The sequence below is a fragment of the Lithobates pipiens genome, unplaced genomic scaffold (genome assembly GCF_037356315.1).
Source record: "Lithobates pipiens isolate NorthernLeopardFrog02 unplaced genomic scaffold, aLitPip1_a1.2 Scaffold_27, whole genome shotgun sequence".
NCBI classification, from domain to species: Eukaryota; Metazoa; Chordata; class Amphibia; order Anura; family Ranidae; genus Lithobates; species Lithobates pipiens.
In genome coordinates, this window is record NW_027507788.1 from 89,448,119 (window position 1) to 89,468,902 (window position 20,784).

A 20,784-nucleotide genomic window follows, 5' to 3' on the forward strand; every position below is an offset into this window, starting at 1 on the left:
AGATGAGCACATCTTGCCATCGCTTATCTCTATGGCAAACCACCTGCCGCTTCTAAAAGTGATCCCACAGCAAATCTGCTACAGGGATCACTTTTATCTGAAAGTTAAAAAATACCAGATCCCCGCTGAGCAGGAAGATGACAGGTCAGTCTCTGCACACTGTGCAGGGACAGACCTGTCAGAGTGCCGCTCTCCCCTATGGGAGATCGGATAATGACGGACCGCAGAGTCCACAGACGGATGAAAAAGTAGGTTTCTCCTCTGTCACACTTTTTCGGATCAGAGCCGATCGGATGTCAGCGGAAATGCCACCACTGACATCCGACGCTTCATAGAGGTCTATGGAGCATCCGTTCAGGTCCACCTGAAAAACTGACAGGTGGACCTAAATGGATCATTCGTGTGAAAGAGGCCTTAGGCAGTTGGCAAGTGGCTAAACTAATTTTCAGGTCCCAGGGAGCTCTTGTTAAGACTAGTCTACTGGGAGTTATTAGAAAAATGCCCCTTTACATTGGTGGTATTTAGAAGGAAGAATGTCGCCCTTGCAATAGTGGCCAGAATGCCACATCTGCAGTCATCATCAGATGGGAGGTCAATTACCCACAACCCAAGGAACCCCTAGCCACCTCTGGAGGAACCCTAGTTTCCAAGAAAAACAAATATGAAAGGCGCACACCTAGTGCATTACTAGAGATAATGTAATAAGACATTTTTTTGTTTAAAAGTGGGTACTCACAAAATGCAACTGACAAAAGGCCATAAACCATGGACATGCACAGAACATGGGGTACAGCTAACACGCTTCTTTGGTGCACCCCCTTCCTCAGAGCTGGGCTAGTCTCATACACCACGGGCAATCACTTTTATAGGGAATGGTGGAATTGAAAATTATGTGTTAAAAAGATCCACACCCTTATCAAAAACTTATATCTAAAACAAATAAACTCCATCATAAATACACAAATAAATAATAATTCATTCCGATGCATGATATTTTGCACATTTTTTTATTTTATTTTTTGTATTATTCATTTTTTTTTTTTTTTTAGTCGGATGAATACAGGCGTAGGAACACCTAAGCAAAAAAGGGATGCAGGATTGATAAATGGGTCGATCCATTTCTCACCTCTACATGCCTGAAGTAGCTGCGGGGGGTTTGGGCACTCAGAGGTGTCCAAAATTCATACATTAGGATCGCTAGGATCACCCATTCGGAAGCTTCAGAATTGCCAGGAAGGGGGGGAAAAAAACCCAACAGACTCCAGCAGGATCATCCCCGCTGTAGTGCGCCAATCAGTGAACATCCGATGTCACACAGGCAACTTACCAGCCTCCAGGGAACTAGCTATTTTATTCTTTTTTTGCCTTCATGTGGGTGTCCTTCCAGGAGTTGGCTACTTCTTCTTTTTCATCCAAGTATTTGTGTGCATTTTTATCTTTATTTACATTTTTCTTTATTTTCATATTTATATATTACAATTTTTACTTGAATCTACCATCGTTCTTAACAACTAGCCACAATTAATTACCAATTACTATAGCAACAAACTTTTATAGTTTTTTTTTTGTAGGGTTGGCTTTCACGTATTCCAGGGCTCGGCGCTTTTTCAAATTATCTCTGGTAATGCACTAGGTGTGCACGCCTTCCATTTCTGTTTTTCTTGTAGTTCCTTTCGGATTACCCCATCTAAGGAAGGCAGCATCCACCTAGTTTTGGGATACCATATATACCTTTCACACCACGCTTATATCTGACATCTGTTATGCTGCGTACACACGACCGGACTTTTCAACATCAAAAGTCCGACGGAATGATTCCGGCAGACCATTCGATTGTGTGTGGGCTGCAGCGGACTTTTGATTTGCAAAAGTCTGACAGACTTTAGAAATGGAACATGTTTCAAATTTTTCCGCCAGAACTCCGCCGGACCCAGTTCCTACCGAGAAATCCGCTCGTGTGTATGCTAGTCCGACGGACAAAAACCGACGCGAGGGCAGCTATTGGCTACTGGCTATGAACTTCCTTATGCTAGTCCAGTCGTACGTCATCACGTTCGAATCCGTCGGACTTTGGTGTGATTGTGTGTGGCCAAGTCCGTTCATTCCAAAAGTCCATCAGAACTCTGTCAGAACTCCGTCAGAACTCAATCGAAAGTCTGTCGGACCTAGTCCCTCGAAAAGTTCGGTCGTGTGTACGTGGCATAACTCCACACCTTGGAAGACCCACTAGCGTTTGGAAGTGACTGTATTTTTTTGGAACCCTAGTTTAGAATGGCTGGTCTAGAGAGTGTTTGTTTTGTTTTTTTTTGTTTTTTTTACTTGTTTAAACATATAATTAATTATAGCCAAACCATTGTGATTTGTTTCCTGTAGTTGAGATTCAGTTTGTTGAATTTTATTGATAGGTCCTACAGTTGACATACATGAGCATCGCTCTAAAGCCCGTTTACCCTCTCTAATAAGCAGATGATGTGGAACTACTAAAGTAAATATCTAATTCCACAGCCCGTGCTGAAAAACCAAACTCTGCTTTTTCTCAGCTTAGCTGTAGAAAAAGAAATATACTGAGAATGCAGCTTTATATCTGCTCGCGGCTTAACAGATGCTTATGACCTCAGAGTCTAGGCTGTTGGCTCCGTGGTTTGCTCTTGGAGTCCTGATGAGTTTTGTAAGGACGGTGAGTCGCTGAATGTTCCTGGTCTCGTATAAACGCCACTGGGGCCTTTCCCGTCGGCCTTACTGAGATTACCACCTGAAGGCTGGAACACAGCTACCGACTGTTATATCTGCTAGGGACAAATGTACATTGTACTGATGTATCCCTGACAACGGCCCCATAGTCCCACTCTGCCCAGCTTCAGTCAATCAGTGAAATGTTAACACTTTACCATTGCGAATGGGCTATGTCAAGCGTGCACGCAACATTACATTTTTTATACGTTTTTCAATGTTTTTCTTTAAATTAATGTAAATGTAATCAATTTGATGTAAATAATCTTATCAATATATTTCAATGTTTTATCTAAACCTAGTTGATTTGTAATATATTGTCAGACATCTCAAGTCAGACAGGTCTGCGGTGGCATCCTATGCATTAAGGTGAAAAAACACCTGTCCGTGACCCAGCCCCCCTTTTTTTCTCTCTCTGCAGGGGGTTCTTGGCTCTTGATTGGCTAGATTGATAGCAGTACAGCCATTGGTTCCCGCTGCTGTCAATCAAATCCAATGACACGGGCATCGGGGGGTGGGGGCAGGCCATTCTGGGTCCTCTATGAACGCCGAATGCTGTACTCGGGAGCGCGCCAGCAAGGTTATCTGATTCTGGGACCCTAGAAGAGCAGGTTTGAGGCCACTTTGTGCAAAACGAGCTGCACAGTGGAGGTAAGTATGACATGTTTGATTTTGTTTTTGTTTTTTTTACTCGAACCTTTAGTGTTATTCTAAAGCCTCAAGGGCCAACACCCTTTGTACAAAAATCCACAGGAAAGTTTGTACAAAGTCCAATCGTGTGTATGAAGCTATAGACAGAGCTCTGTTCTAAGTCTCTGCCCACCGATCAACAGGTGACGGCTGAAATAGAGTGTCCGGAACCCACAGATTGGCTTCTGCAGGGCCATAAGAGGAGGGGGGGGGGGAAGACTAGGAGCTGTGCCTGCCTTAAGAAGGGTGGGAGGGAGAGGAGGAGCTGTGTCTGCCACAAGAGGAGGAGGGAGAGGAGGAGGAGCTGTGTATGCCACAGGGGGAGGGGGAGGGAGAGGAGGAGGAGCTGTTTCTGCCACGAGAGGAGGTGGAGCTGTGTATGCCACAAGAGGAGGGGGAGGGAGAGGAGGAGCTGTGTCCACCACAAGAGTAGGGGGAGGGAGAGGAGGAGGAGCTTTGTATGCCACAAGAGCAGGGGGAGGGAGAGGAGGAGCTGTGTCTGCCAGAGGGGGAGGGAGAGGAGAAGGAGCTGTGTCTGCCACAAGAGGGGGGGAGAGGAGGAGGAGCTGTGTCTGCCACAAGAGGGGGGAGGGAGAGGAGGTGGAGCTGTGTATGCCACAAGAGGAGGGGGAGGGAGAGGAGGAGGAGGAGGAGCTGTGTCTGCCACAAGAGGAGGGGGAGGGAGAGGAGGAGGAGCTGTGTATGGCACAAGAGGAGGAGGAGGAGGAGGAGCTGTGTCTGCCACAAGAGGAGTGGGAGGGAGAGGAGGAGCTGTGTCTGCCAGAGGGGAAGGGAGAGGAGGAGGAGCTGTGTCTGCCACAAGAGGAGGGGGAGAGAGAGGAGGAGGAGCTGTGTCTGCCACAAGGGGAGGGAGAGGAGGAGGAGCTGTGTCTGCCACAAGAGGAGGGAGAGGAGGAGGAGCTGTGTTGCCACAAGAGGAGAGGACGGATAGGAGGAGGAGCTGTGTCTGCCACAAGAGTTGGGGGAGGAAGAGGAGGGGGAGCTGTGCCTGCTACAAGGAGGAAGCTGTGGGGCAGAAGGGGGGTATAAAATGGAGGAGGTGAGGCACGCTGCCCCAATCAGATTTTTACCGGCATGAGCAGGGACATGGGGAACTAAAGATGCCAGCAAAGAGGGAAGTGTTTGTGTATGTATGTGTATTCAATGTGTATGTATGGATATGTATGGATGCTCAGTCCAGTGTTGGTGGAGGTGAACAGTAACAGCAGTAAGAGTCTCTTAGCAACACCCTAGCAACAAGGTAGGATGGAGGGATACCATTTCTGGCAGTTTTCAGGTCAGGCTCCATGAGCTACGGAAATGGCCTACACCTATAGGACATTATTCAACTTTGGTCAAGGCTGCACAATTTGGTTTTATCTATAGAAGCTCCTTACCTGTATAGGCAGTTTTTTTGTAAAAAGAAAACTAAACCTTCAAACACCGGGCCAAATATTACCCCTAAGCCAATGTGGTGTAGCCCGTTTTGGTTTATCTCAGTGTGGTTTCTATAATACCATCCTTGTTTTAATTGTGCCGATAGCAAAGCATTGTCACGTCATGTTATTAGATTTTCAGTGTTTTTCTTCGTTAAACATTTATAGTGATGTTTTGGGTATTTATTATAAACAATTATTGTAACAAAAGGGCTGCTACAGCCAATTAAATCTATGTAGTGGGCATAGGCGTACGCACAGGGTGTGCCACTTGTGCCTGGGCACACCCTAATCACCCCACACATTAGCATTATCGCTCTGTGTGCCGCCAGGAAGATGGGAAAGATCCCCCTCTTACCAGCTCTTCCATAAGAGAAATGTTTATGCACTTCTTGTTCTCTGTGCCAGCAGGGAGATCACTGTGCCGGGGTCATATGGGCTTCCGTACTAATGACAAATGCACCAAAGTACATTTTATGGCACTGAGCTAAGTGCATTTTGCATTCTGTGTTTTGTTGCATCTTTCACATGACTGCCACCCGCATTTAGGGTACCATTAAAAAATTATGCGAGCAAGTTGAGCATTTTGCAGCGTTTGTAGCAAGTTTTCTTAAATTTTCAGAACTCCTAGTTGTGAATGCCACCTTAGTGATCAGTAGATTAGTGTTGTGCTTTATATGTGCCAATATGGTTGCATATCAGGAACTCACAAAAAATGGCATGCTTTCTCTGACACACAAAGTGACACTCTTCCCTTTAGCAGATGCGTGACAGTGACATTCATTTTTAGTGGCACACATGTTTTCACATACACCAAACCTGTACCATGCGGTTTGGTGTGTTTTTGGAAAAGAACAAGGGACTAGGGAGTATGCTGTGCAATTCTGGGCACCAGTCCTCAGGAAGGATGTACTGGAAATGGAGTGAGTACAAAGAAGGGCAACAAAGCTACTAAAGGGTCTGGAGGATATTAGTTATGAGGAAAGGTTGCGAGTACTGAACTTATTCTCTCTGGAGAAGAGACGCTTGAGAGGGGATATGATTTTGATTTACAAATACCATACTGGTGACCCCACAATAGGGATAAAACTTTTTCGCGAAAAAGAGTTTAACAAGACACGTGGCCACTCATTAAAATTAGAAGAAAAGAGGTTTAACCTTAAACTACGTAGAGGGTTCTTTATTTGTGGACTGGCAAGGTGGTGGAATTCCCTTCCACTGGCGGTGATCTCAGTGGAGGGCATCAATAGTTTAAAAAAACTATTAGATAAGCACCTGAACGATGGGATATACAATGTAATACTGACATATAATCACACACATACAGTGCCTTGCGAAAGTATTCGGCCCCCTTGAACTTTTCAACCTTTTGCCACATTTCAGGCTTCAAACATAAAGATATAAAATTTTAATTTTTTTGTGAAGAATCACCAACAAGTGGGACACAATTGTGAAGTGGAACGAAATCCATTGGATAATTTAAACTTTTTTTGCAAATAAAAAACTGAAAAGTGGGGCGTGCAAAATTATTCGGCCCCTTTACTTTCAGTGCAGCAAACTCACTCCAGAAGTTCAACGAGGATCTCTGAATGATCCAATGTTGTCCTAAATGACTGATGGTGATAAATAGAATCCACTTGTGTGTAATCAAGTCTTTGTATAAATGCACCTGCTCTGTGATAGTGTCAGGGTTCTGTTGAAAGTGCAGAGAGCATCATGAAGACCAAGGAACACACCAGGCAGGTCCGTAATACTGTTGTGGAGAAGTTTAAAGCGGGATTTGGATACAAAAAGATTTCCCAAGCTTTAAACATCCCAAGGAGTACTGTGCAAGCGATCATTTTGAAATGGAAGGAGTATCAGACCACTGCAAATCTACCAAGACCTGGCCGCCCCTCTAAACTTTCAGCTGAGAAAAGGAGAAGACTGATCAGAGATGCAGCCAAAAGGCCCATGATCACTCTGGATGAACTGCAGAGAACTACAGCTGAGGTGGGAGAGTCTGTCCATAGGACAACAATCAGTCGTACACTGCACAAATCTGGCCTTTATGGAAGAGTGGCAAGAAGAAAGCCATTTCTCAAAGATATCCATAAAAAGTCTTGTCTAAAGTTTGCCACAAGCCACCTGGGAGACACACCAAACATGTGGAAGAAGGTGCTCTGGTCAGATGAAACCAAAATCCAACTTTTTGCCCACAATGCAAAACGATATGTTTGGCGTAAAAGCAACACAGCTCATCACCCTCAACACACCATCCCCACTGTCAAACATGGTGGTGGCAGCATCATGGTTTGGGCCTGCTTTTCTTCAGCAGGGACAGGGAAGATGGTTAAAATTGAGGGGAAGATGGATGCAGCCAAATACAGGACCATTCTGGATGAAAACCTGTTGGAGTCTGCAAAAGACCTGAAACTGGGACGGAGATTTATCTTCCAACAAGACAATGATCCCAAACATACAGCAAAATCTACAAAGGAATGGTTCACAAATAAACGTATCCAGGTGTTAGAATGGCCAAGTCAAAGTCCAGACCTGAATCCAATCGAGAATCTGTGGAAAGAGCTGAAAACTACTGTTCACAAATGCTCTCCATCCAACCTCACTGAGCTCGAGCTGTTTTGCAAGGAAGAATGGGCAAGAATTTCAGTCTCTCGATGTGCAAAACTGATAGAGACATACCCCAAGCAACTTGCAGCTGTAATCGCAGCAAAAGGTGGCTCTACAAAGTATTAACGCAAGGGGGCCGAATAATTTTGCACGCCCCACTTTTCATTTTTTTATTAGTTAAAAAAGTTTCAAAAATCCAATAGATTTCGTTCCACTTCACAATTGTGTCCCACTTGTTGGTGATTCTTCACAAAAAATAAAAATTTTATAGCTTTATGTTTGAAGCCTGAAATGTGGCAAAAGGTTGAAAAGTTCAAGGGGGGCGAATACTTTCGCAAGGCAATGTAGGTTGGACTTGATGGACTTGTGTCTTTTTTCAACCTCACCTACTAGGTAACTTCTTTTCTGTGTTTCTCATGAGTAGGGCAGCCTATTGAAATGAATGGACTGCCCTACGCGTGGGAATGTGCCCGTGGTTGGTTGCATCTGTAGGGGTAAATCGAGCCTTAAAGCGGGACTGTACTGGGGAAAAAATTATTAAAAGCCAGCAGCTATAAATACTACAGCTGCTGACTTTTAATAAATGGACACTCACCTGTCCCGGGGTCCAGCGATGCCGGCAGCCGAGGCCGATCGATTGCTCGGCTCTCGGCTGCTGCCGCCACCATTCTAGGTGAGGGAATCAGGAAGTGAAGCGAATCGGCTTTACTTCCCGGTTCCCTACTGCGCATGCGCGAGTCGTGCAGCGCAATAGGAATTGTCCGCGCTGTCTCTGGGACCCGTGTGTGTCCCAGCAGACATCGCGGCAGGACAGGAAGAGGCATAGACTCCCACGGGAGTCTATGCCCAGAAGTGGGTGTAAATACCTGTCTTTGACAGGTATCTCCACCCCCCTCCCCCCTGAAAGGTGCCAATTGTGACACCGGAGGGGGGGAGGGTTCCGATCAGCGGAAGTTCCACTTTAGGGTGGAACCCCGCTTTAAGAAGCACATGTGCCCTTGTGAGATGATTGGCATTATTTTGCAAGCCAGCCTCTTGCAGACTAGGTCAAATCATGGTTTTCTAGACCAGGTCCTTGGAAAACTCAAATTGGGAACTGAGAAGGCTACCCACCTGACAGAGAAAACAAGAGTAGGACAGGGTGACATCAGCCACGGCTGTCCATTGGTGGTCGGATGTAATGCAGCCTGTGATTTGAGACTGATGATTGGCCCTGGATACAAGCAGCTTGGTTCAGGGATGATAATTTGTCCTTAATTCCCTGTGCAATTCCTTCCAAACATTGATGGACAGCTGCGGTCACTATGAGCCTGTTATTGCTTTATACAGGATTCCTATCTGCAGCTGTCTGCGCACACACATGCCAGGGCTCGCAAATGCAGTTTATCACAAGATACTTGCTACAGTGATTTATCTTGTGAATGAGACTCAAACTTTGCGCCATCTTTTGCACAACTCATACTAATGCAGCCAGTTGTCTTTTCAACTGTTGTGCTGTCCTCTGCTGGAGACTTTGCACATCACATGCACTAAATTACAGGACGTAGGCGTGTGCTTACACCTGTCTCAATTTACTTTGTGATTCATCACCAGATCATTGCCTGATAATAGACAGGCTGTGATTAACATTTATATCCTGAACTGAGGTTTGCCTAATTACCTGACCCTTTTTTCTTCTTTTTTTTTTCTTCTATTTGCTGCCTGCTTTCTTACTTTATTTAACTATTCATCATGGTACCACAGTCTGATATTGCCTATTGTTGCCCTGGTAGACAATCAAGTGTCCTGCATCCTTGGACATAGTTATTATACATCTCAACTTAGATCAGTTAGGCCCGTATCAGCAGTCATCAGGGTTGTTCCAGCATCTTCCCATCAGCACCATGGCCCTGCACCTCCAGGTAAGGAAAACATCTCTTCCTGGTAGCATGTACGATCCACGTATTTTGTAACCATACCAAAACCACATACCTGTAAATAAAAAGGCCAAACACTTACCTCTCCGATGCCACCCATTGTCTCTCTGTTGCTAAAGAATCTCCCCCCAAAGTCTCTTGAAAAACTGATACTTCCAGGGAGGTCGATCTTCCCAGTTTTCTATAGAATTTACTATTTTGTCCCGCTGACCTCCACATCATTTCAGGACACAGTAGTGATGTGGACTGCACTGTTCAGGAGAAACCATTGAACAGTGCAGGGGGACACAAGGCAACCATCCTGGAAGTGTTGGTTTCCTAGCAGAATTTACAGGACAAGCCTTTGGCATTGGAGATATGTTCAGCTGCATTGGTGGCAGAGAAGTTAAGTATTTCATTTCTTTTTTAGAGCTATGTGCATTGCTAGCTGTTTTTACTTATGTAATAAGGTCAAATTTACTAAAACTGGGGTACCCAGAGTCTGGTCCGACTGTGCATGGTAGCCAATCAGCTTCTAACTTTAGCTTGTTCAGTTAAGCGTTGAGAATAAAAACTGGAAGCTGATTGGTTTCTATGCAGAGCTGCACCAGATTTTGCATTCCCCAGTTTTAGTAAATATTGCCTTTTAATATCAAAGTTTTCTGTTTGTTATAACGTGTTGTTCATCTTTGCACATTCCATTCTATGCATATGAACATATGTACTTACTGACTGTTTTAAATGCTGACCAAAATAAAGCTCTTACTGGAAATGTTTAATGTTATTAAATCCCTGTCTACCACTGTCTGTTTTTGAACCGCAGACTGGTGGATGGGTATTTCTGGAGTGCCATGTTTAAAAGCTGTGGTTAGTCAATGTGCCTATGAGTCTGGTGTACTGAGCCGAACTGAGTGGCTATGTACCTTGTGATTATTGCAATGACCAATCACAGTGATCACAAATGCACACACTGCTATTTACAGTGTTTATCCCTCCCTTTATTTTTACAATAGTAGAAGAATCCTAGTCATTTTTTTAAATGGGGAAATTTAATGAATGAATGGATTAGAAGGGGAAAAAAATGTTTTGAAAGTTATTTTTTGGGTAGTCCACTTTAAAGGGAATCTGTAGCCAAAACTAAGGAATGCATATCTGAGGAATGCACAGGTAAGGCATGGGCTTTACAAAAAAGTGGCTTGTAGGCAGTGGTTGGCTATGACCAAATTGGCCACGTGTTTTCTTTAGCAAAATATTTCAAACAATAGTCTCTCAAAAACTGGCAAAAGAGAAAAAATTATTTGAACACCATCAGTTGCCCCTCCAAAAATGAAGAAGAAACTACTGAACATCTTTGGACCAGTCACAATTGTAGATACTGTTGTCTATGGCATTTAACACTCCCATTGCTCTTACAATAGAGGAAAGAGAAGAATCATAGTAATATTTATAAATGTGAGATAAATGGATCAATGGCAGCTGCTAAAATATATTTTAACCTTTTTATGCCCTCCTCCTCTCCTACACATCCAATCTCCTATTATGTAAATCTATATATCAATCCTACACATCTACATATTAACTTCCCCCACCCCCATCCTCCACTGTATCTTAAATGTACATCAGTCCCTTCACCTCTTCCTCCTTCTGTATAGGACCTATCATGGCTGGATCTAAGGGGGTCCTAATTGGACAGTTATACAGGTGTGAGTGCGTGGCCCCAAATGCACACTATGCGTGTTGAGGACATACACCTGCACCCACACACCTGTCAAATTTGGACCTACAGCTGTTTTTGTACAACTGGTGCATCCCCATAACATAGCCTGCCTGCACACAGCTCCAGCCACATAAAAAAAATAAACATTAATTCACAGTGTACAGACCACAGCACCCATGAGTAAGCCCAAAGATTTCATACACGGAACTTTATTCACTCAATACAGTTTTATCTTTTCGATTTAGCAGGGAAATAAACATTTTAGTCTATTTTTAGCAAAAAAAAATATCAGCTGTCAGCTGATCCCTATCCTCAAACCCTACTGACCCCTATCCTCTGCTGGACCCTGACCACCACCCTGGTGACCCATGTCCTGCATCCTGATGATTCCTGTCATCCTGTACATGGCCCTGCTAAACTTAAGGAGGAAGTATCCAAATTTTATTTATGACAAGCAATAGCTATTTTCCCCTCAAAATCATATTGTAATGTTAAAAGGTGTCTTTCCGGTAGATTTATGTAGCACAAACTGACCATTGTATGAGTAATGCACAGGTAAGCCAAGTGCTTTACAGAAAAGTACCATGCTTGGAGATCCTGGGAGGTGCACTGTTGGGTAGGCAATTGTTGGCTATGGTGATGTGAATGCAGCTTTCATTTAAGTCCTTTTTCCTTTTTTTTTTTTTTTTTTATCGTAATATTGGGTACTTATTTACCAACAGTTAATAAATTCCAAGTACATATGAGAGTTTTGGATGTTAAGGTACCAAGTTACAGCAGAATCCTGAGGAGTGGTAAGGAGGGCTGTGCCATGTGACTAGCAAGAGGACCCCTGGAAAAAGTTATGTACTATATATTTAAAAAAATGTTAATATTACAAAAATTTATATTAAAATCTGTGAAACAATCCTTACTGGTTACTAGCTGAGCCCATTTTGTAGCAGGACTTGGGGAGTATCTTATCACATGACTTAACAGGCTACAAAATAACCTTAGAATTGGTAATCAAACATTGAAAACTCTAAAGTAAATCCACTCACAGATATAGGACAAGTTGTCATCTGCCGGTATTGTAGTTGGTGTCTGTGCTGTCCCTACTCCTTCTGTTACCATATTTTCATTAGATTTCCCCTTCTTCTGTTTCTGTTTCTGCTTCTTCTTCTTTTTCTTCTTCTCTTCTACTTCTTTTTTTTTTTCTTCTTCTTCTTCTTCTATCAGATCTTCCTGCTCCTTTTCTTCTTCCCTACCCTCCTCCTCTCTCTCTTCCTCTTCTTCATTCTCCTCCTTCTCCCTATCATCTTCTTCTTCTTCTTCCTCCTCTTCCTCCATCCCATTGTTCAGCTCCTCCATCTCTTCCTGTTGTAGGTCCACCTCTTTCTTGGAAACGGAAATCAATGTGACGTTAAAGGATACTTTTGTTTCAGATTTAGGAGGCATTAGAGGTTTCTCTGGTGGAACTGTGACTTTGAGATGACCAAACAGGAACTGGAGAAATAAAGACCATGTTAGTGTTGAAAGGTGCACAGATGTTTGCACATTTTAATTTTACCTTCAGACTAGGACTTCTTTTCAAACCACTAAACACAGCAGAGCAGACCACCCTCTATTAATTGTTCTTCCACATTTCAAACCTGTTAAGTATGTTACTAGAGATTTTGAATTTTAAGCCATGGGGAAGAAAAAAACGTGTTTTTTTGTTTTTTTTCTGCTAATTTCTAATTTATATTTTATCTATAAATGAGGGTATTGTGTATTTTTTTGGAGCCAGTGGTTACTTGAAGATTCCGCTGTTGAAGAAATACTTTGTGCAAAAAATACTTGAAGCAGCAGGAACTGGAATGAGAACTCTGGAAGGAAAAGCTACTCATTTCATTCCGTATAGTATTTTTTATTTATTTTTTATAGCTGATGGGCTTCGTCATGCTTGTAGCATTTGGAAAAAAATATTTCTTCTCACAATATTTGCAAATTAAAGCTTTCCTCTCAGAAGAAATTGCACTATGGAAATGTTTTCAAACTATAGATGTTGGTCCTATAATTTTTACTGAGAGGAGCAAAAGGGAAAAAACAATTTACTGACTAGACTATAGCAGCCACAACCCATCCATAAGGGGCGCAGCAGTGCCGCCCCCCCCCCCCCCCCCAATCTCTATGATCCCAGCCCCTAATCTCCATGCAGGGCATCAGGCAAGGCACATTGAGTTATATGGCGGGTGCTTTTGTTATTATTAAATATATTTTTTTGCATAGCATATTATTATATCCAAAGGCTTTAATTGACTTAAAGGATGGGCTCGGGAGCAGAGCACTGTGCTCTGAGCCCACCCACTTGTGACAATAGCCCACCCCCCGAAAAAATAAAAATAAATGGAGCACCAGCTGCCACTGGGGGGGGGGCTATTGTCACAAGGGAAACATTATGCTGTGATGGTGGAGAACATTAATAGGAATGATTATTTAAAGGTTAAAAAAGATAAACTAATTTATTACAAATCCACCCTCTTGCCTGTCAGTTTCTGTCCCCTTAGGCCTTAAAGGGATTGTAAAGTGAATAAAAATAAATAAATAAATAACAAACATGTTATACTTATCTCCATAGCTCGTTTTGCACAGAGTGGCCCCGAACCTGCTCTTCTGGGGTCCCTCGGCGGCTGTCTCGGCTTCAGGGGAGGGTTGGCGGCCTTAAGCCTGGGGGGCAAGTCCAGTCAAGTGGCCAATTGAACCCCCGAATCAGCTCACCATCCATCTACACTACATTCCCTGTACAGAGAGGGAGGGAGACTGTTCCACATTGCCCCAGAGAGAGAGACTGCTTGACACTGCCTGCACAGAGAGTGACTGCTTCACACTGCCGGTCACTCTTTCTCTGTGCGGGCAGTGTGAAGCGGTCACTCTCTCTGTGCGGGCCGTGTGAAGCGGTCACTCTCTCTGTGCGGGCAGTGTGAAGCGGTCACTCTCTGTGCGGGCAGTGTGAAGCGATCACTCTCTGTGCGGGCAGTGTGAAGCGGTCACTCTCTGTGCGGGCAGTGTGAAGCGGTCACTCTCTGTGCGGGCAGTGTGAAGTGGTCACTCTCTCTGTGCAGGCAGTGTGGGGCAATCATTTTGGAGCAGTCTCTCAGAGAGATTGCATGATTGCCCCCAGAGAGACTGAGAAAAAGAGCTTGCCTCTTCCCCACACTCAGTACAAAGACCAATAAGACTGCAGGAAGATGAAGACTAAAGACTGTGCTGTCACTACAGCTACACTAAGTGCTACCTGTGGAGTCTGGAGAGTCTCTGGTGAGTGAGCACTGCACCACTGGGCAAGCCAAGCCAGCAGAGTAGCCGAGAGTCACAGTGAGTTCAGCAGGCTAAACACGCAAGTCCTGCTTTCTCCTTGGCATGACCACCAGATTCACCAGGGTGCAGGCTCCTCCTGTGTCAATTTTGGGTAGTGAGAAAAGCAAATGCAGGTGCACACCGGAGCACCAGCCAGATTAAGGGCATCGTGGGCCTGGTGCTGCAGTGGAGCAGGTTTAGGAGTGGCAGGAATATGAGGCAAGTAATTTCATATCCCAGCTCTCCTCTTACTGGCCACCATGGGCGTCCGCAGAACTTTTTTTCAAGGGGGGGGGGGCATAATTTTAGGGTCACCCATTTTCGACAAAGTCATTATCACATTATCGTGGTCAGAAGCTGCAGACGTAGTACAATCCCTAGGATCAGTGATGGATAATAGCCAACAGAAAACTACAGCAGTGATCCTTCCGGCTCGACGACCAACCCCCCATCTGGGTTCCCCGGGGGCGACTCTGGTCAGTAGTCTAGCATGTATGTACCCTGGCAGTGGCTCAGTCTTTTTCTGGCGGTGCTGGGCAGCGCGGCTCTTTCTGGTCGCACGGGGCAGTGTAGCTCTCTCTCTGGTGGCGCTGGACAGAATGTCTCTCTCTGGATGCACGGGGCAGTGTAGCTCTCTCTCTGGTGGCGCTGGCCAGCGTGGCTCTCTGGCTTCTGCCCAGCACACTCCTCGTCCTCTTTCCTGTAGCACTCTCTCCCTCAGCTTTTTTCCAGGCTGCATTCTCAATCTCTCTCTTGATTGAGTTGTAGCCTCCTCCCTGTGGAAAGTGGGGCCGCCAATCTTTGGGACTACATGTCCCATGATGCTCTCCTCTCCTAGTGTCCTTTGATTGGCCCTCAGTTATGGCCAACAGGGAAGGAACTGGGAGGGGAACTTGGTGAGAGCCGTCATCTCTTCTCCCTGACAGGAGAAAGGGGAGGCGACCAGGGGAAACCTCTGATAGCCCGCAGCTCGCCTTTCACCTGTCACAGCACCGCCCAGTTCTCTGCTGGACTGAGCAGAGAAAAGAGCCCGCAGTCACACTACACTGATAGGGGGGCTTGCCAGAACCTTGATGGTGTCACCCCACTGGTGGGTTGCACACGGGTGTGGACTGCCCACACCCCGATAGCGATGGAACTGTGTTGAATTTAAGATCTGATCCCTGATTCCAGGGGGGGGCACTTGACCCCCCTTGCCCCTACCTGCGGATGCCCATGCTGGCCACCCTCCCATGTTTCCAGGAGCCTGTGCTAGCTTGTGCCCAGACTTGGTCGCAGTCACACAGGTGTAATGCTAGTGAAGCCTGGCACTTGATTTACTAAGCATCCGTAAGAGCCGTGTGTGGGTGTGTGCTCTGAGTTGAAAGGTATCAAGTCATCAGAATACAGTGATCGCTGACGGAAGCTTAGCAGCCAGCAGTGATCGCAAAAAAAATAAATAAAGTCAAGCTGGTTGTATTGTCAGTTGATAGATCGAATTCTGTGCAACCAGTCTGCACATAGATTGATTGAAATTTCTGCTGAACAGGCAGAATTTCAATCCGTCTATGGTGGCCTAAGTCCACCAGTCTCTGTTTAATAATATCCTCAAATCTTCTGGAAGGGAGTCTCAACTTAGGTTTAGAAATTCACTTTGAACTCCACCTTATTTCCAGAACTCTTTTTAGGGTCCTTTCACACTGAAGGCTCTTTACAGGCATTTTAGTGCTAAAAATAGTGCCGGTAAACTGCCTCTCATGCCACCCCAGTGTGAAAGCCCCCAATTTCTCTCACAATGGAGCGGTGCGCTTGCAGGACATTCTGAAGAGTCCTGCAAGCAGCATTATTGGGGCGGTTTGGGAGAGGTGCCTTGCCCACTGAAATGAGCAACACACTAGAGGTGCTAGAGGTGCCCCGCTAGCGCTGCTAAAATGAGCAGCGCTTTACCACTACTACTCTTGGATATTAGATGTGCAAACAATAAGTTGAGAGCACATCTAACGCCTACAGAGAGTAATGGAAATGAGGTGCAGTTCAAAGTGAACCATGGCATTACCTGCAGGGATTGGCATTTAGAAGGTTAAAACAGGCAGGGATGAAATGTAATATCAACTACTCACTGCCTGTCAAATGCCTCTGAAAAGTGACCTGAGCATGGATCACTTTTTAGAGGAGTGGCTGCTGCAAGTGAATACAAGCCTTTAGTGTGCTGCAGTTTCGCTGTAGTGCGGGTGTACTGTCGGCTTTCACAGTCCCCCAGACTTCCCTCTGACTACTTTTAGGGTGCACATTTTTGCTGCATTTTCTGGAATTGCACCAAAGATGCAGCATGCAGGACGTTTTGTGCACTTTCAGAACATGCAGTAAAAATGTGCAACCTCTATAGGACCAGGGGCAACATGCAGGATGACGGCCAGGACACCAGCACTGCAGCCAAACTGCAGCATGCCAGTGTGAGCCCACATCATACCACCTAGAAGGTACTGCTCAGGCTGCTAGAAAAAAACAAACCTCTTTGGCTGCAGAGAGGGGGAGGAGCTTGCTTACTTGGATGGTCTCAGCCTCCCAGGAGCCTCACTGGATTCCAGCGGACTGCTCAGATTGAACTTTCCCGCCCCACACATCGTCTTCACAGACAGCACAGGGGCTGCCCCGGAGTGTGGGCGGGGAGAGTAGCAGGTCCAGCCTCTGCCAGCCAATGGTGTGGAGTAGGGAGGGGCTGGGCGGGGCTGTGCTGTGTAACGCAGACTGTCAGCCCTGACATGAAGACATCACTGGATCACAGTACTGGACTCAGCCAGCTGAAGATCTGCGCATGTGTGCTCTTGGGCTGATGGCACAGCAGCCTTTGCCACAGCATATCAGAGCAGCCCAGGGGGCAACTGCATCCCTGCCCCCCAGCCCAGCCCGCCCCTGCTCGGCTTCCTCCCGCAGGTGCTTCTCACGTTCATGCAAGCTCCCTCGCATGGTGAGAAGCATCTGCGGGCGCGCTCCCGTGACACAGCCGGCGGCTATAGCCGCTCGCTGTATCACACGGACCCGCCCCCCGGCGCTCCGCGTCAGTGGATGTGATTGACAGCAGCGCGAGCCAATGGCTGCGCTGCTTTCCATCTATCCACTCCAGCCAATCAGTGGCCAGGCTGAACGGTGGAAAGGACATTGGGGGATGAGCGCGGGACTTTCGAGGGGTGAGGTAAGTAAAACGGGGGGGGGGGCTGGGGGCGCCGGGACTGTCAGATGTTTTTCCAAAAAACATTTACCTTTACAACCCCTTTAATCATCATCTACTGTATCCCTACAATCACTCGACTGTAGGAGCCTCAAGATGGAGCCCACAAGCAAATTAAACTGGAGCCCTTCCCCTGCAGTGCCCCCCTAGTGGCAGAAATGCATATTTTCTCTTGTTTGGGAACTGAATCGAGAAGTAGTGTAATTTGAATTGTATTCCAGGATTTGGTTGTCTTCAGCTAAGAAAACTTGCAATAATTTAAGACTTATTGCAGACATACAGTCTCAGAAAACTTTTCTTTAAGGTCTTCAGGTATATAGTTTTAACCTTCAATACCGCAAATAATCATATGACGTCCTTGACTTTGTGCAGGCATATCTGAATGATGCTGGCAGCTACAGGCACCATTCAGATATCATTCTTTCCAACCAGTGATTCTGTGCACAATAAAGCCCCGTACACATGAGAGGACTTATGTCCGACAGACTTCCGAAGGAGTTCCGTCGGAGTTCTGCTGGAATTCCGACGGAGTTCTGACAGACTTTTCGGCTGAGCGGACTTGGCCACACACGATCACACTAAACTCAGACGGATTCGAACGTGATGACGTACGACTCGGCTCGAATAAGGAAGTTCATAGCCAGTAGCCAATAGCTGCACTAGCGTCGGTTTTAGTCAGTCGGAGTAGCATACACACGAGCGGATTTTTCGAAGGGGACCGGGTCCGGCGGAGTTCCTTCGGAAAAATTTGAAGCATGTTCCATATTCTAAAGTCCTTCGGACTTTGGCGAGTCAAAAGTCCGTTGCAGCCCACACACGATCGGATAGTCTGACGGACTCAGTCCTTCGGACTTTGGATGTTGAAAAGTCCGCTCGTGTGTACGCGGCATTAGAATGATCATAACGGTTAGTAACGGCAAGTTCCACCGCTTGATCATTCTTATAGGCAATGGGAGGGGTTGTCCCCCCCCCCCCTCCCGTCGCTTCTCCAGGCCCTCCCGTGCCATCGGGGGCCAGGAGAAAGAATCGCCCGGCGCCGTATGACGACAATTGGCTTGATATGCCAAACATTTTTATGTGTACTTTTGTATATTTATGTGTCCTATCCTTGTATAATAAATTAAATAAAAATTATATATTATGATTTTTGTATTATGCATCTTTTAACCACTTCAGCCCTGGAAGATTTTACCCCCTTCCTGACGAGAGCACATTATATATATATATATATATATATATATATATATATATATATATATATTCAATACATTATATTCCCTTCGTCTCTGGCCTTCCTTATATTTCTATATATAAGTCTAAGGAAACAGCTAAATTGGTAAGTGAGGGAGGTAGAGTATGGGGTCAAAAACGAGGTAACGCCTCCCTCTGAATTCGCCCCCTCGTACCCTGTGCCTGACCCTGAGTTGATGCTATCCCCAGGCCTGGCCAAGACACACCTACCACCTTCTAGTTTTCCACCCACTTCCCTTAAATACAGTTTATTTCCCTCCTTGCTTTCCCCAAAATAAACAACTAACAAACCAACAAAAGCAAACCGCAACAGAATAACAAAAAAAAGGGGGGGGAGAAAGGATTTTAATTCTCCACCCTTATTTCCTCCTCTTCCTCCCCCTCCCCACAGCTCACATCGAGAGCACTTTTTACAATTTGGCACTGTGTCACTTTGACAATTGCGCTGTAACCAAACAACCAAACCAAACAGCCCTCACAAGGGTACCGCTACTTGTACATCCCAGGACTCTTCAGGAGGACAAGAGTGATTTTCTCAGCTAAGCACACCCTCCTGGCTGCATACTTGAGCTAAGGGCAGATGGAATCCAGGAAGTAAATGCTACATGAATTATATACCCTTCCTCAAGATGGTTTCAGTCAGAAATGCTAGGGGGGGTGGGGGGTGTTTTTCAACGTGATTTTTCAGAAGAATAAACCATGGAGTCATGGATGGATGGATGGATGGGTGAGTTTGTTTGAATATTAAAAATTTATTCAATTGCGTTTTTGGTTTGTGGTGTTTAGATGCCTTGTAGGCCTGCTTTAAGCTGGACATTTTTGTTAAAAAATTTTCATGTTCAGAATGCTCATTTGATTTTTGATTAGTAGGGTTAAATCCAGTTAAATTTGTTTTTTAACATAGTAAAGAGAAAATTCCACGCAGAATGGAAAACTTTTCTTGAACAAACAAAATTCTAACTGTGAATGCGGTTTTTATTCAGGAAAAACCACACATCTTGTAATTGAATATGTTTAGTACATCTGGGATTCCATTCAAGTTGCAAGATGAAAATTTAAGAGCTTTCAAACAAAATTAGTTTACTCAGTGATGTTTTGAGGAATGATTTTTCAGAATTTCCATACAAATGTAGGAAAAAATACCTAATAGTGTATTGCCAGCCTTAACCTAATTTGAAATTTGTATCTGGGGAACTGTAGGTGCAATGAATTTTAACCACTTCCCACCCGGCCAATGCATATATACGGCCGGGTGGGAGCCGTCTACTCCTGATAGGACGTTCAGGAACGTCCTTCAGGAGTAGCGGGATCGCGCGCGCGCGCGCCCGCGCAGCGCCGCGATCCCGATGTGCTCGTGTCACCCGGACACGGCACATCTCAGATCGGCAGGAGGGCTCTGTGATTGGCCCTCCTGATCACATGACGGCCGTGTCCAATCACGGCCATCATGTGATGTAAACAAACAGCCGGTTGCTAGGCAATCGGCTCTCCTCTCCTCACACGGAAGTCACCGCTGAGGAGAGGAGAGCAGAACGCTGCAGCCGGCTGATGATCAGTGAGTATGGGCTGCTTTTTACAGCTTTTTACTCACTGATCATCAAAACACACAACACACCACACAGTACAAACACAGTCCCCACATATGTCCCCAAAACACACATGTCCCCAAAACATACATGTCCCCAAATAATAAAAACACATGTCCCTAATAATAAAAACATGTCCCCCACATATGTCCCACTAAAATCACATGTCCCAATGATTATCTGCACACATATGTACGTGATCACCTGCACACATATGTACATGATCATTTGCGTACATATGTCCGTGATCACACAAACCAATTATTATACACTTAACGGAATTTTTTTTACCAAAAACATGTAGCAGAATACATTTTGGCTTAAATTTATGCCAAAATTTGAT

The 20,784-nt window shown here is 45.3% G+C and overlaps 1 protein-coding gene across 1 annotated transcript in view; it reads right to left on the minus strand.

The window, feature by feature from the left end:
- The window catches only part of CLEC11A (C-type lectin domain containing 11A), a 48,162-nt gene that overhangs the window by 17,477 nt on the left and 9,901 nt on the right, over nt 1-20,784 (minus strand). Inside the window, exon 2 of the mRNA XM_077457203.1 lies at nt 12,119-12,563. Within this exon, the coding sequence (XP_077313329.1) occupies nt 12,119-12,563 (445 nt within the window). The remainder of the gene's footprint in view (nt 1-12,118; nt 12,564-20,784) is intronic.